General features: G+C 41.4%; 1 protein-coding gene across 3 annotated transcripts; it reads left to right on the forward strand.

Annotated features, from left to right (window-relative positions):
- Window positions 1–719: 719 nt before the first annotated feature.
- Window positions 720–23,285, forward strand: LOC148021269 (uncharacterized). 3 transcript variants are annotated; one of them, XM_087699129.1, is made up of 9 exons: window positions 720–1,713; window positions 1,815–1,982; window positions 2,080–2,219; window positions 2,402–5,078; window positions 5,179–6,620; window positions 6,755–6,803; window positions 6,908–7,161; window positions 7,268–7,381; window positions 22,306–23,285. In XM_087699129.1, the coding sequence occupies exons 3-9, from the start codon at window positions 2,140–2,142 to the stop codon at window positions 22,550–22,552; spliced, it is 4,863 nt and encodes a 1,620-aa protein (XP_087555255.1). In that variant the 5' UTR covers window positions 720–1,713; window positions 1,815–1,982; window positions 2,080–2,139; the 3' UTR covers window positions 22,553–23,285. The 3 variants fall into 3 exon arrangements, with proteins under 3 accessions (XP_087555255.1, XP_087555256.1, XP_087555254.1); XM_087699130.1 differs by having other exon boundaries at window positions 720–1,075; window positions 1,407–1,982; XM_087699128.1 differs by having other exon boundaries at window positions 720–1,982.
- Window positions 23,286–27,886: the final 4,601 nt, after the last annotated feature.

Genomic DNA, 27,886 nt, shown 5'->3' on the forward strand with positions numbered 1-27,886 from the left:
TCACACCCTTTCATTCCAATCTTTGTCCAATCAACTGTTTCAAAACCCTTTCGCAAAGTGTCCTTTTATCAGGAAGTGTTGTGTAACATTGTTGGGGGCTGTCAAGCTATCGGCCCCCTTACCCTATAGCAATGCCTTGCTAGCACAATGAAAAATAAAAGTGCTTGCCTTAGAGAGATGGTATCACATAAGAAATAAAGAAGAAAACCTTTTAGCTATTGGTCTTGTGTTATTATGATTGCTATGCTCGGCTTCTAACATTTGTTACTGAACGTTGATTGTACCATGTTTTTGTTATCATGGAAGTGCTAGGTGTGACGGGCATGTAAGTTCCTTACCCTTGAAATGTTGGGGGTGGCTGCATATTTGGAGGCACATGAATTCAAGTCAAAAGTAAAGACTTTGCCTTCAACTCACACCTCAATGACAAAAAATAGACGATGCTTTATGCACATGTGGTATACTACCCACATGTCTATATATGAGAGCATGAGAGAGAGAGAGAGTAGCATTTTGATGGAAAGAGATGAATTGAAATGCAGAGAGACTAAATGATGAGGAATTGATTATTTTATGCGTATATTATTCATGTTTTATATATTTTTATACGTGTATATATATACACATGCTGGGAGAGAGAGGTGGGATTGATTAGCATTTGGATGGAAAGAGCGAGAGGGAGAGAGAGAGATGAATGAAACTGCAGAGAGATTAAAGGACGAGAGGGGAGCCTCAGACATCGGGACATGGAGTAAAGGCGCCAGACCTAGTTCTGCCGGAGGCCAGCCACCGAGCCTAAGGCTTGGCCCGTGCCTGGCAGGCTCCGGCCCGAACCGGGAGCCTATCGTCTCTCTCACACACCCCCCCACAACACGACCACAGCAAAAAGCTTTACTGCGCCTGTCTACAGCTTTTCCCTCTTTTCCACTTCCTTCTTCCTTCCTTCCTTCGCACACTCTCTCTCCCCCCCTTCTGACTGAAGCTCGAAGCTTCCTGGCTATGGCGGAATGCGAGGTCTCCTGATCCCCCCCGCTGGCCATGGCAACGGCCCTGCTGCCTTGATTAACCCTAGCAGGTAGCCATTTCCCTCGCCATTCTCGAAGCACAACGCATCCCCCCCTCCCTCGATCAGTGCACCCCTTGCCTTTTCCCTTTTTGCTTCCTGTCTAACCCTAACGCTGCTCCATCTCGCCTCTCCTCCTTCCTCTCCTCCCCTCCCTCACGTCCTCCTCCCTCCTTCCTCCCTTCCTCTCTCCCGCTCCCTTTTCCTCCCTCTCCTTCCTCGATTCCTCCGTCGCACCTCTGTCTCTCCTATTCCCCTTCGCTTCCCGCAATGACAGGTTTTCAGCTCCTCGCCGTGCCTTGGAATCTTGTTTCAGCTTAGTTTTTTTTTTTTGCCATGACAGGCGCAGTTTGATCGGTTCTCCGTTGCTCCAATTATGGCGCCAATGATGACCCGACGGCGGACCTTTCGCGATCTCTAGAGCTTTACCACTGGCTCTTCAGCTTAAACTCTCAGATCCAGTCCTCTCGACAGGAAGAGCCATTGCTTTCCCTCAGAAGACTAAGGTTATCCTGAAGCACCTCAAGGCAACTTGGCCAAATAATCAGAATTTGGTCAAGCCTACAGACGTAAATGACAAACTTCGGGGACGTTCCTGGAAGAATTTTTCATTTGCGCGATTATTTGGAGCTGAATCTTTCTTCAGGCAGGCAAGTGAGACCGTTCGAAATGAAGATAATTGAAGACATGATGAAATTTGGAAGACATTGTGATGACCGCAAGCTTAAACGAAATTAGTTCGTTTTTCTAGGGATTGTTACCGTTCCCGTCAGACTATATCAGGCCTCATCTGCAAACATCTGTCTACGTACGACTATGTCTGTTTATCTCCCGATTTTAAGCACGTGCTTTGAATGGTCAGAAGTTTTAGTCCTCAGTGTAACAGCAGAACAACAATCGACTGCAACAGCACCCTCAGGTTACTCGATGCCATTGTTCTCCTTGACTGGTTTTTCCGTTTTCTTCTTTACTCCTAACCCTTGTCCTGTACTTACAAAGATGTTTTTGTCCTTCAGGTGTAAAGGACTCCTACATTAAGCTGTTCATTTTTGCTTTGGCTTCTACATTTTAAAGATATGCACAGTTCAGTTCCCTCATTTTCGCCCTTGGAGTATTTTGATGGAGCCGGAGGAGATTCTTTTGGCAATCATGGAAGGTTTGTGAAAACTGTCACTCGTTTTGCCAGTGTTGAAAAATATTCTGTGCCACCTGTGTGTTGTTGTTGTATGCCTTGAAGGATTATTTTAGGGGTGTCATTCTATCATAAGATAGTTGTTATGAAGCTATGGTATGTAAAGCTAGTAATGACTCATGTTTGGCATGGATTTAATACTACAGCTTCAATCCAGAGGCCCAGAGAGATGTGTTAGCAAGGTCGAGAAGAGACATTGCTGAGCAGTCAGGCTCTGTATCAAGGCAAGGACATGGAATGCATGATTTCTCTCAGCAGGTCAGTCAACAACCACAGTCTGGATCAGCTAATTGGGACTGGAATGTCAACAATGGCAACAATGAGCAGCAGAGGATGGTGTATAGTGGAATGTACGGGGCAGATGAATCTGGTGCAAGGGGCTTCCATATGAGGGCGGATACTTACGGTGCTATGAGCCATTCTGCTAATCCTGGTATGGAAGTGGTCAGATCAGATATAGGGGGCTCTTCAGGGCGATATATGGCTGAGGCTGCTGGCTCTCCAGTTGTCAGAAGTCAGCCTCGCAACCAACTTTCAAATGTACAGGGGTCTGGAGGCCTTGGGACCAACCTTTCAATGGCTAGAACAGAGGTAGGTGGTTCGTCAGGGCGATTTATTGGTGAAGTTCCTGGGTCTTCAGTTGTTAGGACAGAGTCTCGAAACCAGCCTTTTAATGTACAGGGTTCATCTGGTCATGTGCAAAGCAATCAAGGATCATCTGGTCATTTGCAAATCAACCAGTTCAAATTTTCGCATCCAATGTCAATGGGAACTAATATGTTTCTGCATCATCCTAATTTAAATAATGCTGGAGGCTTTGATAACCAGTCGCAAAGTCAAAACAGCAGATTCCACATTCAAAATATGACTGGAGTTCCATACAATGATACAAGTTATGAGATACAGTTACCTTGGAACGGACCAGGACCAGGAACATTTGGACAACCATTAGGAGGACCTCAAAGGCCAGTTGGACCTAATGACCTTCAGTTGCTTCAGCAGCAGTCAATGCAATCACATCAACTTCATGGGTTGCAACGGCAGCTTTTAGCTCAACAGCTTAAACAACAATTAGAACATTACAAACAACAGCAGTTGCATCAAGAGTTCCCCGGTACCTCATATTCAGCTCTTCTGCATGGACCTGACACACCACCTTCTCAGCCTGAACCAACTGGGGGTTTGCCAGGTGGTGAGCTAGAAACTGAAACTGCACCTTTGCTGTCATCAAATACTTCCAGTGCAAGCTTTACAGGTCCAGGTTGGCCCTTGAACGGTGTATCTTATTATCATGGGTTCCCAACTAATGGTGCCATGGGACAAGATCCTAATCTAGCTTTGCAGTTGATATCTTCTAAGGGTCTGCAAGTGGACCATTCTCCTTATGCAGGCAATAGGGATGGAGCTCTACCTGCTGCCTCCTTTCATCAGGAAAAACAGAATGTTGAACCAGAGCAATATAATGGAGGTCCAAATGTGCCACTAGACCAACATATGGGGAAGTCCATGCTTCAGACTCCTTATCCGGGGATTTCACAGTTTCAGATGGATGGTTTTGCATCTGTTCCTGGATCCAGCCATGATGTGGCTGCCAAAGAGCATATCTATCATTCAAGTCCACTTGTTGGTCAGAATTCCCATCATTACGGAGAAGAATTGAGTGGGAGGAGCCAGATGACTAATAGTCCCCAGTACATGAATCCATTGCCTAAGAGTCAGCAAAGTCTGGGTAATGTTCAGCAAGGCCAACAGCGAAACTGGGCTTTCAATGAGCAAAGGCGAGTTGCACCTGTTCCAGCGCCGGAGGCAATGAAATCTCTGCCACAGAATGTGTCAAATTTTGAGGAAAGCCATGGATATCATAGCTTACAGCAAAGCTCAAATAATATTGATAACAGGATGGGTAAAGCTGGTTATGGCCAAGTTTTCCAGCAGCAAGTCAGCTATGAAGCAGGTAGCTCTTTGTTGGAGAATGTTGGAGCTTATAAGCAACAACAAAATTGGAGCACAGGAACCCCTCTTGAGCAACCTACTGAACAGAGCGCTCAACAGGGATTTGCTATGTTGCGTACTTTGCAGGCTCAGCAAACACGCCCAGATTTTAGTGAGAACCTATTCCGAGATGCAAAGCGCAAGGTCCAAGTAACCAGTGCTTCACAGCAGGGAAGCCACTCGCTTAGTAATCCACATCATCCAGTTGATACTTCCAGTAACAAACAAATGGGGTTTACTAATGCACAAAATTTGCAGCGAACTTCTTCCTCAGACATCAGGGAGTCTGCACCAACATGGATGGCAAACTCGTCCCAGCCTAATCCAAAAAGTATCAATGTGCTTTTGGAAATGAGGGCAAGGCGAGAAAGTGGTTGGAAGGAGAGTGACAGGGCCACCAAAATGGGTCATGCACAGCCACCTTCTTTGGAGGCACGTGGACATTCTCAGGGCTCTTGGAAAAGCCATACACCATTGAGTCAATCTCCAGCAGGGACGGATACTGTGGGTCAATCATCAGATAAGGATGGTCATGGCAGCATTTGTAATTATGATTTTCAGCACGGAAATGTTGACTCTGAAGTGTCTTATAGGAGGCAAGTGGCATCCAGAACATCAAACACTGCTTCTACTGGCGAAGAAGTATTTGAGAGACCTTTTATGGGTGGGGAGGCACGTCAACAGATGCAAATTCAAAACACCCAAACTTATGTGGAGAACCATCATACTCTGAATTTTACCAAGGCTTTAGGGGAACAGCCTGTCAAGTTGGCTTCTGATGTGAATAATTTTGCAGAGATATCACATCATCAAAGGGTGGTTGACTCTGAGGTATGTCTAACATTTGTTTAAAAAACCCTGTTTTGATATGATCATGATTGCTTATCCATCTCATTGTACATTGCTCAACCTTCTCCATTTTCATGTCCAGGCTCCCTGTGCTAAGAAGCAGAAGAAACATCCTGAACAAACTGATGGAAATGCGTCAAGCATGTCTTTAGCCCATCTGCGGTGCAATCAGGGTCCATTGTCTCCTCAAAATATTAGGCTTGGGCTGGGGCCTCCTTCCCACACATCTCAAAATGTGCAGCAGGTTCATAAGGTGAGCTGGTACAACTCTTCTCATAGTCAGGGGCCAGATGCAAAACTGCCAAATTCAAGTGCAGTTGGGATGGATCAAATAGCGACAGATTATAACTTTCAACCACAGGTCTATGGTGGTTCTGGCACTGAAGTAAGAGGTGACAGGGCAGATTTAAGTCAGAGAAGTGATGCAGCACCAGCTGTCTATATGAATGCCCAAAGCCCTGCATCATTTTCCATGCCCTCAAATATTTCAGAGGGTCATGTTTCAGCAACCCCTGTCCATGCAACTCCTTTTGAAGCCTCTGAAGGATTGGGTTCCTCTGGCAGGGAGTCCAAGTTTCCATATTCAAAGCCGCCTATGGCCATGCCTCCATATGCTGGTGCTCAGCTAAGAGGGAGCAGGCTTTCTTCTTCATATATTGTGCAAGAGCAACCTGCATATAATGTGCAACAGCAATCTGCACAGCAACAGCCAGAAATGAGTTTCCCATTGAGCCAAGGTTCCCAGCGTCTTGCACACTCTGATGCATTGACTAGTGCTGCAGCTGGAGGCAGACCAATAGATCAAGAAAAGAGATTTGCCAATACTAAGACACAACTTGGAACTGTAGCTAGTGGGAACATAATGATGAAGGTGTCAATGGGTCACCAGACAACTATTGCAGCAACAGGACACAACAGGCCACTTTTAGAGCTGCAAACAATGCAACATGCTGGCACTTCTTCAGGACAAGCAGTAGACAACCAGCAACAGGCTTCAAATAGTTTGCTATCTGGGAATGCTCTTCAGGAAAAGCAGACCTTGGATGCTGCTCCCGGAGCCTCCACAGTTGCCACTGTTGCAGGCATTGGGAAGGGTCAAGACTCTACTCATATGGTTTCCCAAGGAGCAAACACAAATATCCCTTATCCAGGAGTTGGAAGTAGCGAACAGATGTCATCACAAATATCCATTCCACACGGTCTCAGTGCTTCTGGCAGGGTTCCTCCTGTTCCACAGCACTTTTTGGGTAACAATGTTGCTCGGTTTGTATCATATGGTGGTCAAATATGTCGACCTCCTGTTGTTGTGGAGAAGCCAATATTGAGAGAGGGAGAGTCCAGATATGTAGGTAGGGATGGTAACCCCATGCTCGATCAGATCTCTCAGCATCATTTCACACCTCCAAAACGAACTTTTCATGGTCCAGTCTCTGTTCATCCAAAGAAAAGGAAAAAGCCACTTCCTCTTCTGATTCCCTGGCATGTTGCTGCATCACAACCACGAGGCCAGCTTCCATCAACCAGGTTTACAGCAAGCGATTCTTATCTTTGTGTGTGTTGCATGCATGCTCTTTCTCTCTGGCTGTTTTAATGTGCCTGACGATTCATGCCATGCACTTAATTTTTAATTTACAATGGATGTATTTGTTACAATGCAGTGAGGCTGAGCTGAACTGGGCCAATGCCACAAACCGCATTCGAGAAAAGGTAGTCTGTGTATTTACATGGTCTCTCTCTCTCTGTGTTTTTTTTTCCCTTTTTCAAGTCTTGAACAGCAAAAGCTGATGTGCTTCTTGTATTTATTTGTCAAGGATGATGGGGAGAATCGTGATGAAAGCATTTCCAGTGTTTCCCGAGCAAAGAGAAGACTGAGATTAACCACACAATTAATGCAACAACTTATCCCTCCACTTCCAAGTGCATTAATGCATGGGAACACAATTGTTGATAATGAGTGTGCAACATATTCTGTTGCAAAACTTGCATTAGGAGAAGCTTGTAGGATGGTGGCAGGTACTGAGAAAGAGGCAGGACCTGCTCTGGACAGCACGGAGAGCAAAAACATGTATGTATTAATTTGAGTCTTGTATTAAATCTCTGTGTTAATTGAGACATTGATGTGGAAACTAAATTCTGTCAGATAAGTTCATTGATGTTCTTTTGAAAATCAGGGTTGCACCCCAGACCAGAACAGGGCCATGGGGTATGGCAAAGCAAGCTGCCATGTCGAAGTTTGTGGAGAAGTTTGCAGAAAATATCAAGCGTTTGGACAGTGAGCTTGGAAGGTAGAGCATATAGATGATAAAACTGTTTTTGACTTTTTGCATTGTTAAATTGTTTCTTAGCATTAGCCATCTCAGGAAATTTTGTCCTTGTGTATGTTCAAAGATGGATGGTGTTGATTAGTCCTCAAATAATGTTAGTTCATGATATAATGGCTTGAAGCTACTTTTGTGATAACCATATAGCACCCACTTCTTTCCTGAAATGTTGGAGCAGCAGCTCTCCAGTGGTAGTGTTTTAGTTCATCAAGGTTGCAGTCTTTTCAACTGCAGGTAGCTAACAGCCAGCCAAAAAAGGCAGCCAAATACCTCATGGGGTAGTTGCCTAGGCTGTGCAATGTGGTGTTACCATTGTAACACCAAACTAAATGACATTGGACCACAGAGGCTGCACATGAGTAGTACCCCCCAGTCTCAGCACTATGGACTGCCTAACTGAAGAATGAGCTTTGTGACACAGGGGAAATGCACTAGAGCTGAGAATTAAGGCTTTCTTCCCATGTTGGGAGTATATACATCCATGGCATGCAGTGAAAGACAAGGAGAGGAACTAAGAATGCGCGAAGCTCTCACATGGGTCCAAGAGGAGTATGGTAGAATTTGTCTGAAACTTAATGGATAACAAGTGTGTGCTTTTGTGTAGAAAAGTTGCTATATAGTCTGAGTCATGAATAGCCTGCGATACAAGTTTCTCCTACGTGTAAAAGAAAGTTGTGCACACTTACATCCCATTGTCCTCATAAAGAGAGTGGAAATGAACCATGACCCTAGGCCCTTACTTGGTTGTGTTTTTGTGTTTGTGACTGTGTTGCAATTTTGTGGTATGATGTCCATTTCGCTGTAATTTTATGTGCAATAGTCGTGGCAAGCGCATCTACTGTAGAAGTTGTACGGGGTGCGCTGGAGTATCAAAATACTTTCAAACACATCCTCTCTTGGAGGTGTTGGATGCACATACATTCAAGCAATGGAAATGATTGAACCATTTGTCTTAGGTTATGGAGTTCTATATTAGATCGAGCTTCCATTGCTTCAACTTTTATTGGAGTAGCTACTCATTAGGAGAAGGAAGAAAACACACGAGCTTGAGATGAAGTTTCAAGGATACAAAAGAGATTCAAGTCATATTGCAAGCATGAGAACCGAATAACATTGACAAGTGGTTGTTGAAGGCAAATGGTTGAAGAAAGCTCAAGAGTTAATTTAAGCTCAACAAGCTTCCTAAGGTCTCAAATGAATTCTTCATCAGGCTACCTAACTTTTAGTATTCTTGTTTCATTTCATTGAGGTTCATGGATTTGAGAGCCATATTATGAATAATTTCTTGAATTGGTTTTTCTCAAGTCATTAGATTATAAAAGGATGGATAAAAGAGTCACATTTTTTATTAGGCCCTTTAGGAGGTGGAAAGATGTAATATTAATTGTTTCTCATGACTTGTCATAAATAGGCTAAGCTCAACATGATGTCATGCGTACCTACTAGCACTTGCACCACAAAAACATATGTATCGTCGAGTCAAAAGGTCATTCCAAAGTGTAGGACTAACAAATGAGCATACATTGCACTCCTAGCCCATAGTATATAGGCATTGCAAATTACCAATAGTCCGAGGAGCATTTAGCAAGATGAGATGCTAATGTGGTGGTTGGGTCTCAAGTTTGATGTACCACATGCATGTTTAATCGTAGGTCAAACTTGATATTAGGTTGACGGATGCTATTTCTTTTTGCAAAAATGCTATTTTTGTTAACATGTAAAATTCAAGGCTTCAATTACCACAAAATTGTAATGGATTTTGGCCTAATTTGACTCCACAAAATCAGCCCCAAAAAGATTTATTTTATTAAAAAGGCATTTATTTGGGACAATAGGACAAATGCCCAAAGATGCCCTACAAAAGGATATGTTGGTGGGCAACCATCCTTATCCATGATCATTATCACCTTTTGCTATCAGTCATACCTAGCTAGCCATGCCCTCATGAGTTGTTGCTTGTTGCTAGTAGCTATTGCCTTGCTATTAGAGCTTGGAGGTGCTGCCTAGTTTGTTAGTAGGATTGTCAGCTCATGTGTGAGTGTGCATTCCTGTTAGGGCTGGGCACATTGTCCATATTTTAGGCATTGTTATTGTGATTTATTTGTGGCATTTTATGCTAGTCAGCCAGCATTTAATGCTGGCTGTTAAATGCTGGCTGACCGGTTTCTATTTTAGACCTATTTCATGTCTATTTATAGTGGGCCATCATTCACCAGGTAGACTTCCTATTGGAGAGAGGAGCTGGTGCCAGTGCCCATGCAGCCAAGGATTCACAGCTGTACGTGACTGTTTCGTGTTTGGTATATGGATTCCATCTCCCAAGCACATGTTTGAGTTCTCTTTGTTTGCAGTGTTCTTCTTTTCTCTTTGTTAGTTTATTTCAGCATGTGTATATGCTTCCATTGCTGTATCCACTTCTAATAGGGTATTAGATTGTAGAATCTAGGTTCTTGCTTCTGGTTTTCTCTGCAGATTATAGGTCTTTCTTCCGTGATTAGGCGACGTGTTGTTGATTGTTTTCAGCCTTGTGTGTGGCCAATTGCTGCATGTGTTTTCAGCCCAGCTCCTTGCATTTTCAGCTAGTGCCAGTGTCTCACCTTGTCATTGTCAGTTTTCTGCATTAATTGCTCAAACAGTCTGCATTTTTGGTTTTCTGATTGTAACCATGGTTGGAGAAGTGTTTTTATAGGCCATTTTTGCTGTTTTTGGCAGTTTTCTAATGAGTTTCATCATTTTACAGCAATTGCCCTTCATTTTTGATCAGATTTTTAGTTCCATTGTATGTGAACACTCATTTTGTGAAGTCTTTGTTGTTGGTTTGGTTGTACTCTCTCTTTGTATACCTTCTATTCTCTACCTTCTCTCCTTATCCTCTCCATATGGCTCCTTTGTGCACTTCTATAGAAGATAAGTTACAAGGACTTGACTATCTAACATGGAGTGCTGTTATGAAAGCTTGGTTTGTGCAGAAGCGGTTATGGTACATTGTTTGTGGAGCTATTCTCTATCCTCAGTGTCCTTTTTTACTTCCTGAAGATGTTGATGATGACAACCATGAGGAAACTGTGCTTACATGGGATACGGATAATGCCCATGCCTATTCTGCTCTTCTTCGATGTATCCTACAAGACATCTCCTGAAGTATGGTTGAAGATTTAGATGTTGTACGGGGCAACTCCCACCATGTGTGCAATGACTCTTTATGGCTAGTTTCGGTAGATGAAGTTTGAGCCCAAGGACACCATTTAGTTATTTTTGCTCTGTGTTACACAGGTATAGGATCAGCTTCGACACATGCAGTCTTTCCTTCCAAAGACATATCTTGTGGGAATGGTACTCTACAAGCTTCTTCGGGAGTTTGATGGAGTGGTGAATGCTTTGAGGGCTCAAACATCATCTACACCTATGAGCTTTACACATATGTCCTCGATGCTACTTGAGCACGAGGCATCTTTGTGTTTATAAGGTAGACTTCTGTCTAATTATTATGGAGGATCAGGTGAGGCTTCTGCAACTTTAGAGAGGGGGGACAAGAAGAAGTCGAAGGTCCAATGTTATAATTGTGGTAAAAAGGGACACTTGCAAAAGGAATGCAAGGAGTTAGCAGCCTCATGGAAGAAGAAGGAGAAGTGGAATGCGGACTTCTTTGACGAATCATCCTCTTCCTTAGACTCTACTCCGATCCTCTAGGCAAGGAGACATCCAAGGCGCAGAAGGGATCTATTTCTTTAGATCGAGGGAAGGGCTTGGTGGCCCCTTCCTTGCCGCTTTCTAGTTTAGGTGATGCGATCATCCCTCACAACTCTCCAGTGCCAGAGAGGGAGTGTGAGAGGGTACTGAGATGGGGCAGCTGAGCCTCATTTATATAGTATACAAGTGCATAGGTTCTAGAGAGGGACGTCCCTGATGCTTCAATTGAAGTTTGGTAGGTTCAAATCCTAGAGCTGGGATTGACATCTAGGTTTATGATGAGCTGGTTATTTGATAGAGAGTGGGCTTGACTCCTAGTCTTGTATTCACATGAAGGGACACTTTGGTGGTTTGGCCAAAGGGGGAGAATCCATAGTCACGTATGTTGAGAGGCATTTTTGATAGGATGGTCTTGTATGCTAGTGTGAGACATTGATGAGGGACACAGAGACATGCTATGGTTCTTCTCTATTTTTAGGAGTTGGTATGATTGACATCAACATTAGGTTCTCTCCAAGGCACCTTGGTAGTGGCTTGATCACCCATTGCTTGGGTATCCATGGTTCTACTTTGGTGGTCTTATGTTGTATGAACTTTGGTGAGTTATTATCATTGTATCATTGTATTAGGTCACCCATCATTTCAGAGAGGGTGTTAGTAGGATTGTTAGCTCATGTGCGAGTCAGTGCATGCCTGTTAAAGCTGGGCACATTGTCCTTATTTAAGGCATTATTGTTGTGATTTATTTGTGGCATTTTAGGCATTTTATGCTAGTCGGCCAACATTAAAATGGTGGCTGGCCAGTTGCTATCTTAGGCCTATTTCATGCCTATTTATAGTGGGCCTCCTCCTCCTCCTCATCATTCACTAGATGGACTTCTTGTTGGAGAGAGAAGTCGGTGCTAGTGCCCATGCAGCCAGGGACTCACTGTTTTTTGCGATTGTCTTGTGTTTGGTATATGGATTCCATTTTCCGAGCTCGTATTTGAGTTCTCTTCTTTTACAATGTTCTTCTTTGTTTATCTTGTGTTCAACAGTCTATTTCAGCATACATATACGCTTCCATTGTTGCATCCACTTTTGACATAATCGTGTCATCATTTGCTCGAGACTGTTGCAGCCTGCATTTTCAGATATGCAGCTTGCGTTTTGCTGTGGATGAACTGCTGGTGTCATCATTTTTGCCATCATTTGTTGCATATCAAGCAACAAACCTTACTTTTTTGTTGCTTGAAGGCTCCATCAATATCTTGTTACCAAAAATTGCATTTCGCTCCTTCCTTTGTTGTAGAGATTAAGCCCCTTGTATGATCTTTCATCTCAATGCACTATCATTTTCATTGAGCACTCATTAAATTGTGTTTAGCATGTATTGTACAATTACTTTCCTTTGTGTTTTCCTAGCATTTCATTACCATTTCCAGCCATTTTTTATACAACATAATAGCTCTTATACAATGTCCTTGTGATTATACGAGGGCCTTCTTAGAGATAAGATCACATAATCTCTAATATAATGCTCTAGAGGATGACTTGTTTTCTTTGGACTCTTATCTTAAATATTATTGGAAGATTTTAACTTCAAGTGGTTGAAATGATTTGACAGGCATGACTTTCCAATGTTGCCTCAACATAATTGTGGCTCAGCTTGCTACTCTTTATCATGAGGATTTTACTCATGTTGAGGGTACGTGAGCTTGATGTGTTAGAGGCTTTGCTTCTTGTCAAAGCTTTCTTGTATCTTTTGGAAATGGAAATGGTGCTTTGTTTTGTTTGTTGCATGCATCCTTATTATAATAGCAACACACACATGTTTTGAACTTAGATCAGGTGGTTGCTTGATTTTTGGCTACTATCAATTTGGAGGGTAATGAAGGTAATGAAAGTGTGAATGATTTGTCGTTTCTTTAGAAAGACGACAGCAAAGACAAACAAGAGAGGGGCAAGGAAAAAAAATGCAAAGGACTCCAATTCTAGCAACGATGAGGAACTCAACACATCAATAAAGAGCACTCGAGCTAGGTTAGATGAGATTCCAATCAACGATGAAAGAAATATCATCATGAGCATAACCCATTTCATAGAAACTTACATACTTGATACCATGTTAGGAGAGCAATAAACAACAATCGAATAATGAAAGATATAACTTATGGATTGTACATGGGGAAAAAAATTACTATAAGAATCGAGAGTACATTGGTTGAGTGCAAGTGCTAGTTGACACACTCCACAAGCTTCCTCTCTCTAAGACTTTGCTAATATTAGACATCAATGTGGCCACACCCCCTTCTTTTATGGACAAAAAGGTGGGACAACCTATGAGAAGTTGGTCAGCCAAGACTCAAGAAAAACTTCCTATGAATTAAGGTTTAGGTGCGTATGAACTTGTGAAATGACCAACTCAACACATAGCTTGGAAAGAAGGTACATGGGAAAAAAGGTCTCCCAAGAAGGAGAATGTTATAAAGTAATTGTGCATCCACTCCTTTGCCTACATAACTTGGAATAAGCTAGACAAAAAAAAAGATATCCAAGAAATGTAAAGGAGAAGAAGTCTCTCTTTGCTTGTAAGGTAACTGTGCCATCCACTTCTTTGCCTACATAGCTTGGAAGAAGGCAGACAATAATTTTTTTTTCCCAAAACCTTGAAGGTGAAGAAGTGTCTCTTTGCTTATAAGGTAAATGCACCATCTACTTCTTTGCCTCTATTCTAAAGCCATCCCATCCATTTGGCTCGAAGACAAGTCCTATTCCACTTTTGGCCCATGGAATTGGTGGTGTTGAAAATAATTTACATGATTTACATTGAATGATGCATATCTTGACTCAAGGAAGCCTTTGTGGTTTGTATGCATGCCTTGAGAATAGGTGTTGGCATGGTTCTCTTGGAGGATGACCATGCAATGGCACAAGAGCAAGAAGCTTACTTTGGACATGGAGAATATTATAATTAAAATCAGAAGTTTCTTGCGGTTGTGAATCTGCTCAAGACAGTAGAGGTACTTTTTTTGGGGCATGTTTAGGTTGAAGGCTGATCATGAGAGGCTTCATTACCTTTTACCCAATGTCGAGAGTTTTTTTTCCCCTTGACACATAGGTGGTGGTCTTAGGCTTTGGGTTTGTGCTTGCAAGGAAACTTGGTGGCTGTATGTGTGGCATCTCTTCAATCTACTGTAGGTTTCTTTTCTTGAAGCATTTGTGTCTAGATTAATTGTGAATTATAGTTTTCAAGAATGCCTGAAAACAGGAGGGATTTCACATCTCAAATGTTTTGTCACATACTGAATCTGTTCCACCTCATAGACAGACTGTGTTCCACTCCCTGTTATGTCAGTCCAACGAAACCCATGCAAAATAAAGCTGATTTAATCATCAAAGGTGACAAATTCCAGTGCTGATGTGGCAGGTCTCCCATCTTTGAATACAACCACATTTCTATTAGGTATTGAATCTACCCCACCTTTAGACAAAACTCATGTTGGCCTATTATGTCACTCCAATGAGAGCCATGTAACCTAAAGTTGATTTAAACATCAAAGTTGGCAAATTCCAGTGCTGATGTGGCAGGTCCCCCATTTTGAATACAACCATTTTCTCTTCTTATTTATGACTTCCATATTTCTTTTCATTGCAGTGAAGGCAGCTCTTTTGAAGAAATTTATACTGGTCAACTATGAACAGGATGTTTACCATTATGTCTGCAAATGTGCAGATCACCGGTTGGAAGACATTAGGTCTTCTAGAGCATCCTTGCATTCCTGATAGCTCTGGGAAGCTGTTTTAATGATTTTGTACACAAAGAGTATGTACTTGGTTAGAAAGCTGTGTTTTTGTAATGGTAGACATATCAATAAGAAATGTGTGCTTATCCCTCGACGATTGGGTTAAATGGTTTGTTCAAGAAGCATTTCCTTGTAGAATCGTGTAGGTTGGCATTTTTTCTGATCAATTCGTAAAGGATGTGAGTCTAGATTCAAGAAGTCAAGAAGGAAGTTCACAAGGCTTAAGTCTCAACAAAAGCATATCGAGCAAGCAGACAAGACTCATGGTCTTCTTTCATTCAAATGTTTTACCTCAGATTTAAAAGGAGCAACTGAAAATTTCCGGACAGAAGGGATCCAAGTCAGCACCCAAGAGTTTAGGGCCCTTCAAGAAGGTCATTGACAAGCCAAGTTTGGCTTGCTTGTTAGCATATGTTCAGAGTATTGTGATCTACAACAAATTGTTCCCCCAGATGAGGCAGAGTCTGAGTTAGTGGATGGTTTCTACTCTCAGTCTGTGATGGAGCCAGGCGAGTTTTGCTTGCAGTATTTCAGACTGGCCAGTAGAGGAGAGTTCTCCAGCATTAACGAATTTGAAATGATATCTGGTCAACCAGGCGATGTGGACATAAGAAAAAGATTTAGCTAAGCATGCTGGAGATCTTATTTACCTTTACAAAGAGGATGCAATATACTGATGTGGCAGTCTTAGTTGGACTTCCGATGTGGCAGGTTGGATTTACAAGTTGGACTGTACAGCAAATTCCTGCTATAAAGAGACACTTTCAAGTCATTCAATTCAGATTGCATCCTGGCTGTTGTACCCCCATCTCCATGATGGTACTCAGCCTTTTTGCACTCTCAAATCTGATCGACAGTCTCAGATCTACTGCTGTTTGCACGGTCCTGCTCTTCTGTGTTGTAACTCCCTCTATTTACCATTCCTTGGATACAGAGGTGTTCCTAGGACCACCTTGTTCTTGAGCATCTTAATTTTCTCTTTGCTTGAGTTTGATATGCTGTTTTCTCTTAGATTTGGTTGCACTGCTGAAAGTCAAGGTGAACCTTTGCTAGGTTAGGAGTTGACATGAGCCGTGTTCAGAGTTCACCAGGATTGCAATCCGCATAGAGGACAGGAGTTGAACCTTATAACACTCTAGTTTGAGTGGGGATCTGTGAGTCAGTTTTAGGACACTTGCACTAATCTAGGTAAATGGGGGTTGGTAGCAAGACTAGGTACACAATTCTGGGCAAGTGTGTTTGTTGGAAAATGAAGAGAAAATGCTCAGATTTTTAGAATCGCAGTGAGGGCTTCCCTGATAAAATGTGTGGCGGTATGGTGTTTTTTCTGAAATATATAAGGCAAGCCTGCCCATGTATCAGGAGCTAGATAAGAATTGATCCTTCCTTGGGAAAAACCAAAGTGGAGAGAACATCTTTTTAAAGTCATCGGTAAGCTATTGTCCACTACAATTTGACTGGCCCCATTTCGTGCTAGATATGACTATGTTACATGTGGAAGCCTGAAAGAAAATCATGGTGTCCCTAGTGTTCAACAAACTTTGGGTAACACAGTTGAGTGTAATGTAAGATGAGCATTAGAGTTTTAGGCTAAAAAACACTGCTCTAAACGTTAAACTGCATAAGGGCCCTTCCCTCCAGAGGGAATATTTGCTCCTTTTGATAGTTAGAGTGAGGCTTACAATCTCAGAGACTGCCTGCCTAAAATAACCTTGCCTAGATGGAGTGCATAGCTGAGCATTGTCCACAAGTTTGACCTTCAAGAGCGAGGTTTACTATTTAGATGAAAGTCCATAGCTGAACCTTGTCTTAACTTTTGACTTTCAAGTTCAAACTTGCTCACAGTCCAACTTGGAAGCTTAGGCTTGCACCCTAAGCAAAGCAAACCTTGCATTTATGTGCACACATAGAAGCACCTGAGTGTTCTGTCAAGCTTGAGAGCAGCCCAAACACAGTGTGCATGTTCACACACACACACACACACGCACACACACACACACGAAAACAGACCACCTAAACTAGGTAAGGTGAAGGCCACATAGAGGCACATTGTTTTCTTCTTATAAGGCCGCCCACAAGAGATGCACTTTAGCTCAACAAATTCTGGCCTTTTACTTTGTGCAACATGTGTTCTTCTTTAGAACTTGTATTGCCATGTGTTCTTGTGTGGCTAGGTCAAAACAACGTTGTTTCAACCTCCCAATACTTTGGAACTGTCTGTGGCAATCTAGCATGCATTTTTGTTCTCAAAGTAGCCCCAAGAATTGCACTTTGGAAATGTCTTTCATCCACAATCTAAAGGTGCATTGTTGTTTTTGCTTTCTTGGGACTTGGATCTGGTGAATTATTCATTTTCTACTCCTATCTTTTGGTTCTCTTGAGATTGGAAAGTTCCTTGCCTAGGTTTCTAGGCATCAACTCTTCACCACTCATTCTACTCAATCTCGTAGAGGTTGAGAAGTTGGATGGTTCCAACTATTCCGTCTCTAAGATGAAGGCCGAGATCTCATCCTTGGCTTTTGGGAATCGGTCACCCAGCCTATTATGTAGCTGTGCATGTTTGTAGAGCTGATGGAGTCCCTTTGAAATATGTTACTATGGGGTTGAATCAATGCTTGCTGTGTATGTTTGTAGAGATGGAGTCCCTTTGAAAACATTTCTATGGGATTGAATACAATGCTTGAGCTAGGTTGTCCTCCCTTTTTTTCGGGAATCATATCAATTAGTGATGCTATTTTATGTTTGTGAAGCAAATTATTACTTCACACCTCTCATAAGATGTGGGCACAGTTTGCTAGCCTCTTTGAGGTTCACACCTTCTCAGGCTGTGTCACAGTGGGGTCTTCGCTTAAGAGTTTCTCTTGCAGGTTCCTTGGCTATGAAAACAAGATAAGAGTGACTTCGGAGTGAAGTAAGGTCATTTTGGGGGCACATTCAAGTGGAAGACAATTGAGTTTGGTGGGGTGAGCCTTTGCCACAAGAGAGATGCTTTGATGCAACAAATTCTGGCTTTTTACTTTGTGCAACATGTGTTCTTTTCACCAGAAAAACTTGAGAGCTGTCCATGGCAAAGTACCATGCATTTGTATTCTCAAAGCAGCCCCAAGAATTGCACTTTGGAAATGTTTTTCATCCATGATCTGAAGGTGTGTTGTTTTTGCTTTACGTGGATCTTGTGAATGGTTCATTTTCTACTTCTACATTTTGGTCCTATTGAAATTGGAGAGTTCCTTGCCAAGATGTTTAGGCATCAATTGTTTGCTCCTTGTTCTACTCCATCTCTTGGAGTCTGGAAGTTGGATGGTTCTAACTGAATCTTCTTTAAGATGAAGCCTGAGCTCATCCTTGACTTGTGTAATTTGGTCACCTAGCCTATTACATATTTGTGTATGTTTCTAGAGAAGACGGGACTCGAGAGTCCCTTTGAATTACATTACTATGGGATTGATTCAGTGCTTGAGCTAAGTCCTTATTTTTTGGAATCATATTGATCATTGATGTTATCTTAAGTTTGTCAAGCAACTTAATTACTTCACACATCTCGTAAAATATGGGCACAATTTGCTGCCCTTTTTGAGATTCACACCTCACACAGTCACATAGGAGGGTTGGCTTAAGAGCATCTGTTGTAGAGTCCTTGACCATGAAGGACCCATATCAACAAGATAAGAGTGGATTTGGAGTGACGTGAGGTCACTTTGGGATCACATTCAAGTGCAAGATAACTGAATCTGGTGAGTTGAGCATCAATGCCTTTGTCTTGAGGTTATCTACTAGTTGCAATGTCAAGAAATGGAAGAAGGGTTGAAAGGAGGAAATGACAAGAACAATACTTGGAACTGCTCTTTGCCATTGGTGTCATGAATTAGTAGCTTCTAGAAGACTAGAGGTACATTATTTGAGGTGGAGTTATCCATCTAGCCTAGGGTGTTCAAATGCGAGGGGTTCATGTATGAGAGTAGTGCAAAGCAGTACCACCTTGTAGCTAAGGATGTTTAAAAGTGTGGGTGAACAGCTCATCTCCCTTTGTATTCCTCACCTAAGAGAACAATGAAGTTTCTTTTGTTCTTTTATTGAAGTAGGTGAAGATACCAAACTCTGAACTTCGACAAGCTTAAGGTTTGTGATTTTGTGTTTAATATCGTTGTCTTTTGGCCCCACAAATGCTTAGGAGGTCCACGTATTGGAGGCTATAATATCCAACCCCATCTAACATCTCCTCTATTTAACCAAACTTTTGGCCTGCTAACGCTTAGGAGATCTAGACATTGGGCCCTATTATACAACCGCCTATCTAACATCTATGTGTCTAACCCATCTCTTGTTGCCCATAATCCATTGTGATTTCCAATTTCCCTCTCATTTCTAACTTCTCATGCCATTGTAATTAGCAATATAGTGCACCAGTGATGTTGCAACATTTTCCTCAACAACACTGGAAGACTGAAAAATTCAGGTTGGAACCTTGTTCTTGAAAGTTTCAAGACCAGGGATACGTAAGTGGCCAAAGTTTTGGGCATTGAAATTGCTCTAGGCTACTGTTTTAATGGTGAATGAGTGGGGCTCAAAGATTTGGCAGACTTATATCTGTGTTTGAAGATTGGCCTACCTTCTAACCTATGCAAGAGTGTTTGGCTATTTAAATTGGGGTTATGTAAAACGGCAATTGGGAAGAGTTGAAACATGGGAATTGCACTAAAATTCACCAAAGCACATATTTTGGGTTTGAAACTTTATGAATTTCCAAAATAGACCATTTGATGTATTGGTTTATTGGTTTATCTCAAAAGTGACATCAAATGTGTGATAAGCTATCAGTTCAAAACCTGCTTTAAAAAGAAAAAAATGCCATGAAATAGCTGTTCCACTATGAGTGTTGGGCCTGATACAGGTTGTGCATTCAAAACAGCCTTACATGAGTTCTCACTGTTGGTAATTGCTTGGCTAAAGACAATTTAACAAATTAGTTTTAGCAGCAATCACTTTCAATTATTAGATATATATAATATGATTTACTATAAGTTGGGCCTCGAGTACATCCATCTAAAGTTGTTTTTGACCTATGTCTTCTAAGTCTTTATCATTCCAAGTTCTTACATATTGTAAATAAAGTGTTGTAGCTAAAAGTTCTTCGTTCTTCATAATAATACATTCCTAACCCCTTGATGATGGGGTGCTCCCGTTCCAATTTCACCCCTTCTAAAAGTTGCATTTCCACTCCCTTTCTGTTCCTGTTCCTGTAAGACAACCACCAGCAAGCAGCAATTTCTGTGTTCGTTCTGAGATTTCTAGACCCAGAATGGCTGTATTTAAGCAGTCACCTTGCAGTAACCAGTTACAGTCCTAGTCAAGACTGCAGTTGCGCAAAATTTGCATTTTCAGTCGTCAGTTCCAGAATGACTAGCTCAACAAACCCTCATATCAGACGTGCTGCTGCAATTTAGTCCAAGTGCAGTAGCCAGGAAGTTTTCTCTCAGCTTGCCTCTCCAGATTAGATGTTTCCTGTTGCTTTCAGCCCTCAAGACAGCAGCTTGGTGTTCTCTCCCAATCACTCTTCTCTATATCAGGCTGAAGAGTCTTATGTTTTCAATCCAGTCCAGTCTGTCCACAGTCAAGGTGGAGTTGACTTTGTAGGAGATTTGCTGGTTCCTGCAAAAAACTCATTGGATGGAAAATTGTCTTATAGGCAAAAGGGCTTCTAAGAGGCTACTTAGAACTTCTTAGTAGTGACACCCTAGTGCTCAACTTTCGTGGAGATTGAGCAAATCTCTGAAGAGGCACCATGGATGAGGGTCTTCTAGGAGGCATCAATACAGGTTCTTCTCGAAGTTAGCCAATAGATTCCTCAGTAAGTTTAATTTTTTAATTTGGAGTCTAGCATCAATTTCTCCTTTTATATGTACTCTTAACCATTATGCTTTTTAGGAAGCCTCTTGCATGGTTTATATTCAGCAGTTAGGCTTCCGATTTAGGAAGGTGAAGGTTTCTGGTCCTTAACTGCACATTTTAGTGGGGATGTGCTAATGTCTGCGGCAATGCATCCTGCATTGCTAATGTAGGGATCCTCTTCTTTCCAGATTTTGAGTCTGCAGCAGCAGTTCAGCAATGTATCCTGCAGTGCTTGTGTGGGATTCTCTTCTTTCCAGATTGATCTGATTGGGGGTTATGTTGACTCTACTTTTTCAGCTGTTTGGTTTGTTCCTTTTAAGTTAGACTGTAGACATAGGCTGTCAGAGTATTCCAACATTCCTTTAGATTCTGGTGAATTGCAGCATGGGATTGGAAGCAGTCAGTAGGGTACACAAAGTTCAATGTTAGTTTCTTAAAATAAATATACGGTTGGCCACATCATTAGTACCCACTGTTAAATTGTTAAAACGATTGTCAAGAGCAATCCTTCATGTCCAAGACTTTGGCCCAGTATTTACACTTGGTCTAGGAACTATTTTGACAAGGTTCTGGCATACTTTGTCATCGAAAATCCTCTGTTGTTTGGTGATGCTAAAGAGTCATACTGCTTAGACTAATACTGCCATGTCACTGGGGCATCCACCAACAACACAGGCCTAATGTATAATACAGCCAGCTCATTCTGTCTTGTGCAGAAGTGGATGCATCCTTATGAACATCAATAAGCAGATTAGTCATACATGAGTACATTTATGCTCATGATTCCTTGAGAAGTTTTCCTGAAGTCTTGCAAACTCTTCGTCTGCAGTATTTGAATGCTACCCTGTAACATCCCAATACTGATCTGTGTGGTAGCTGGTTGTTGAGCTACCAAATTGCTGTTATGTGGAGTCCATGTTTTGTGAGCCTTCCTGATGTTTTGTATGTTACAGCCATCCCATGACAGCAGGCTCTTTCATAGGTCACCTCAGTGGTGCATCAGATTAGGATTGCATTGCATTCTATTGCTGAATTGCATCATGGGTTGTTGGTTGGTTGCATATTTTGGGTCTTTATTGCTTGTTTTCATTGTTCCACTGAAAGAGGGGGCACATAGCCTCCAAGGACGTGAACAATTTGAGGACAGATCCACTTCAGCATACATATTATTGGAGCACCAACATCAACTTTCCATTGAGACCTTTTTTCACTACCAGTGGGGGCCCCTGAATTTGGGATCCAATGCAACGTTGACTCTCTTCAACTTTGCAGGCTTTCCAGTTCCGAGTTCTCTATCTGGCTTGCTGCTATTTGTAAGTATGGATGAGATTAAATAATTAATAAATTGGAAATGTTGGTGTAGGTCTGCTCAAAATGTTCTCACTGTAATGCCACCTTTCTTTTATAAACAAGCAGGTGTCTCTCTTGTTTACTTCACTTTACTATGATGATTCAGTTTCCTGTCTTGATTATGAATTGTTTTTTGGTTTCGACTTCTTTCTGAATTGCTTTTTATTCTCACAGATTGGATTGTTCATTGTCTGCCTCGGAGCTGAAAGCGGAGACACAGGAGTTGGAAAAACTGTCTATTGTAAATAGATTGGCGAAGCACCATGGGACAGGTTTTTCCTTGGATCCTTCTGAAGACTTATTTGTAGAAAACATATCAGACCTTGGTCCTGGAATTCGGAGGCCGCCGCCTCAAAAGTATGTCACTGCAGTGCCAATTCCAAGGACTTTACCAGAAGGTGTAAGATGCCTTCCTTTATAGAAGAACGTTTTGTGCTTTTCCTGAGGAGGTTGTTTACCACCTTACTGTCAGATTGGGGTGGTCTGCTGTCTAATGCTGCAAAGGTCATGGCTGTTCCGCCCAAGCAAGTCACAGCAAGTCCCTCAGTCACCAATCGTGTTAAACTAAGTTTTTAAAGGGGACCGACATGACTTGCAAAGAGAGGAGTCCACTCATTCCTTGATTCTGATACACTTGTGTCCTGAAGGATCACACAGGGAGGATGAAATCCTTTCTGCACCAGTAATTTATGATTCCCGAGTCCACTCATTATGGATGCTCAGCATGATGCTTAGATCCGATACCTGTTCTTCATGTGTATGTATCATGGGTCACCGAGCTGTTCATTTTTGTAGTGTTTCATGGGCAAATTCTAAAATTGTAAAACCCTAAACATCACAGAAGGGTTCTACAGCTGATTGTTAACAGATGAGTAAATTTCAATGTATGATATTTTATGCTATCAAAAGAGCCGAGAGGATCATTTTCACCAAGGCGGATCATCAATGCTAGAACTGTACCATCTTGCAGTTCTTGGAATTGTTTGCTTCGATGCCTTGTTTCTCAACCATCTGCCTCCTTTGTCTCAGCGAGTTTAAAAAAACTCCATTTCAGTAATTATATTCAAGGATCACAGATTATTGGGATCATGAAAGCTAAATATGTCGCTAGCAAAAGATGCAATGGAACAAGTGATACTGATCAATAATGACTCGGTTGTATGTTTCGCTTCATAGCCATCTCTCATGCAATATTGTGAATTTAAGTGCCAGTCATTTTGATAAGTAAAACGCGATATGAATGCAGTGTGCTGCTGTTATTGGTTAATGTCCTCACAGCCATGCCCTTCGACAAAAGATTTTGAGGCCATCTGCAAGTGAAGCTCTGATTATTATGTTCATTCTTGTTTTGTTCTGATTGCACCGGCTTTTTCTGCGCCAACAAGCCGTTTTGTTGGTCGGCTTTTTGTAAGAAATCGGTTGGGTGTTCTCTTTTTGTTCTGGTAACGCCGCATTGCAAGGATTGTTGCGCAGAACTGCAAGGCTAGTTTTTGTGATGATGTCTCTGCAGCGTTTACGTAGAGTCTCATGAAGGTATTGTACTCTGCAAGAAAAGCTGCAAAGGTTCTCTGCAAAAAATCTGCAACGTAGTAGCGGATCGACGTGGGAAATGGGTTCTTATTAAAAGGGTTGTAAATCCGGAAAATCAATCAAAGTATTCGTGCGTCAGTAATCGAAAATTTGCGTATTTGTATGATATGCCTGTCAAGCTTGGGGCATTGCAGTACACTTATATATTTGTCTTGAAAGTAGGCATTATTTTCTGTACAAACAAAACGAATGAAAGGAGGTTTGCATTTGAGAAACTTCGTACTTGGCACTACACTTCTTTACTAGCCTATCAATATCATACACAATACAACGTACGTTCAATGAAGTGACTAAGACACAGTAAGCTTTCTCATTTGAGGCCTGTCCAACTGATGTGTGATGTTGAATAGGAGGGACGAGTTGAATTGTTCCTCGGTTAGATTGGAAGTTACTTTCTATGTATATTGTTGAAAGTACTTTTTAATAAGCACGAGTAGTGGTTTTATACAAACCAAAGGGTAATAGCGGATAAGCATGTAGGAGAGTCAAGTAGAATGAGTAAAGGAGACTTACCTAGATGGTAAAAGATTATGCTCATTTTTACTTGACATGGTCAACCTTGTGTGTACGTGCATGTTTTGTGGTGGACTCATGAAGGGAGAATAGGCTTTCCTTTATAAGAATGGCATGTAGGTCATGTGGCTTAGGTCACGGAAAGAGAGATGCAAGTCTTAAACGACCTCAATTCTCAATATGTCCCATATGCCCATGCGCCCTTGGCAATGTCCTCTATAGCATAATATCACACATATTTGAAATAAATGCACTTGGTTAAGTTGGATTCAAATCTCTTTGAAGGCCTTTCCACATGATGTGCGACATTCAAAGTTCAATAATAGATTTAGAGGGTCATCAATGCTCTTTGTTAATAGATAGGAAGCTACCCTTATTAACTATAGTTGAAAGTACCTTTGTGAGGAATATAAGTGGTCTACATAAAGTAAAAGAACAAGGAAAAAAATGTCGAAATAGGTGAGTACACTTAGTAGACATCAAAGCATGTGCTCATCTTTAACTTGAGATCAACCTTGCGTGCTTGTATATGCGTACATATTGCATGTGAGGCAAATGTTAGGAAAGTAGACTTGGTAGAAATGATTGAGGAATGGTTCATGTGCTTTGTGGACTAGTGGAAAGGAGAGGAAATTGCACCTCATTTAGATTAGGTTCAAAATGTTGATGTGCGACTCACTGTCCCTTGTGGTATTTACAACCAAGAATGAGACAAAATAGTTTCTATTTTGGGGATACAAAGACCCGTATGATAAAATAACATGCCTCATGATTATAGTTATAACCCACTTTGGAGTGCAATTGGCACATGTGAAAACCAATTATTAAAGCTACAAGATTTATTATATACATTATGACCCTAAATAAGCCTAATGCTTATGGTTTTTGAACCTTTTTATGATGGCTTTTGCAACTCAATAAATTGCCCAATTTCCCTCTTTCCTAGTTGCCTTTATCTTGTCAATTCACCTACTCTTGTTTTTAGTTGTGTTGGTGTGAGTTTATTTGTGATCCACATTTTCGTTTCCTCAAAACATTTAGCCTGCTTTGTTGTTTCAACTTTATCTTTATTGTCTCCAAACTCTAAAATTGCTTGATTATTCCCTTGCTTGGTGGTGCACCACAAGTTCATCCAACTGAAGTCTTGATTCATTATTCTCGTGCTTGGTGGTGCACCATAGGGTCATCCAATTGAATCATTTGACTTGTCATAAGTATGATTGGATATAATGGGGCTCACTTGTAGAGAAGTGTTATCAGCCACTTTTTGGGGTGCATTTCTTCACGCTCCACCTATAAGTAACATAGACATGGTTGTGATGGTAAGGCATGGGCCTACCAATGTAGAGGCAACGAGCCAAAATGTTTGTTAAGGCATGAGCACATGAGTCCAAATTACCTTTCAGATAAAGTCTTCAATTTTGATGGGTCCCCTACTAATATACATCCGTTGCTTAATCAAAGGGGGTGCCATCATCAATCATTCATTCTTGTTCTTTGAGACACTATTATCCTCTTAGCCCTTTATTAAGGCAGACATTGCATGTTTGTCTGAATGTGGTGTGATGAAGTTCTTGATATGATTTCATTTTCCCTTTCGTTACTACCTTAGGCTAGAAAACTTTGCTTCATGTGTTCTTGAAGGATGCCTCTTAAGAAAGTTAGGATTTGTCTTTTGTGAATCCTAATAATTTCCTGCAATGGTCAACAAATAAGAAGTACATCATTTTGAGGATGAACATGGTCCATAAAAAGGCAAACAAGGTGTTCAAAGATTGTGATATAGAGATGGCACAACAGATTGTTACAACTATTGGAAGCTCAAAATCATGGCATATGGTAATATGTTTGTTTAGTGCGTTCTTATTGAGGGTCTCTTTGATGGCGACATTGTGTGGTGATAGAAGATTGCTCATGGAAATTGTGTTACGACAAGTGTAGAGACTATAAATCATAGTTTCTTTTCCTATACCATGGCTAGGTAGATACATAATTTAATATCTAGGGTATGGAAAATTTTCATCTTGAAACTCACAATCAGTTAGGTGTTGGTCTTAGGAGGAATGCCCTTTATCAACCTTGTATGATATTAGTGGTGTTGGTCAACCCTTCTATTATATTAGTGGTAATATTATTAGTGTTGAGATATTTGCAATCACACCTAATGTAGCCTCTTTGTATGAGGCAGTCTGGGCTTAGGACATGCAGGCTGCAGTAATCTCATATGCACAGAGAGGGAAGATTGCTACCCATGCAACAACTCTAAAGCATTGTACTTGACTACCACTTTTCATGTAGAATGAATACAATGTCATGATGCTTTGTACTTTCAGTTAAGTGTCTTGTCATTGTCAGTCATACACAAGATTGTGTTTATGAGTCCAAGTCTCAATCTTGGAACCTAATTCACTTGTGTAACAAACAGTGTCTTTGTCTCTATCATCATGAGTTCATTCTTCTTCTTCCATCCACCATAGCCCACTGCCATGTCCTAGATCCCGCTCATTTTGACATGGTATCAGAGCCTAGTATGGCACTACTTCTCCAACCTCTCTTGGTTCCTCTCAATCTCTGCCTAGCTCACATCTAGCTCAGGATTAGTGCATGACTTCTTTTCTCAACTTCATCTTCAGCCAAGCTTGTGGTAGCCATAGCCAAACAACACATAGCTCTGATTGAGCTCCTGGATCTCACACTACAAGCCATTTTTAGCTACGATTCCTTTTGGAGAAACATTCCTCTACTCTTGGCGAAGCTCCATGGTACATCACAGTCAAACATTCGTGATCACTCAAGCCAGCATTGTGTGAATTTGAGCTCGCTGCCTATTTTGCGCCATCATCAGGTCGTAGTGCTGTCTCTGCGCGCACAGACCGCGATCTTCCCTGCGACCATAGGGCCATTCAAGGATGGCTCATGAGCTCTTTTTCCATCAAAGGATTCATTAAATGATCCCCTCTACAGATTGATGTAAACAAAAAACCAGTTGACGGCTAAACCCAAGAAGAAACTCCAACATCAAGCTCTTGGAATTCTTCAATTTCTCTCTCTTGCCACTCAAATCATCTGCCTACCACTCTGATCTAAGTCCTAATTAGTGCCAACAAATATTTGAGCATTTAATCAGGAAGATTTGGAAGACCTTGAAGATTTGAAGCACTCATTTGAAGGACAAGCATCAAGAATATTGAGATTTCATGCTATTACTACCTGTGTTTTTTAAACACATTGCAAGTCAACTTGGTTGCTCATCATCTTTAGTCAATTGAAGATTTTGTTTTTAAGTCATTCAAGATTAACTCCTTGCTAGCCATTTGGAGCTGATACCCTATCATGGAAATGTCAAATAAGAAGACTCTTATATGGCTATTTCCAATGAAGAGTAACATTACTCTTGTTGCTCATTTCAATTATATAGAAGATGTTGTTACTCTACCTGCACGAGGAAATGGAGCTGCTCAAGTGCAATCAATGATTCCATCTATAGATTTGGAAGACACTCCAACTACCTTAGTCATCATACAAACCTCAAAGATTGTACCTTTGCTTGAGGGGGACCATAAAGACAAGAACCAGATGACTAATGCAAGCAAAGTCCATGAAAATGATGATCATGTAGGCAAGATCAAAGAGAGAAAAAATAAGAAGAAGA

This window comes from Lygodium microphyllum, chromosome 18 (genome assembly GCF_053477565.2).
Source record: "Lygodium microphyllum isolate KBCC chromosome 18, Lygodium_microphyllum_v1.1.10, whole genome shotgun sequence".
NCBI classification, from domain to species: domain Eukaryota; kingdom Viridiplantae; phylum Streptophyta; class Polypodiopsida; order Schizaeales; family Lygodiaceae; genus Lygodium; species Lygodium microphyllum.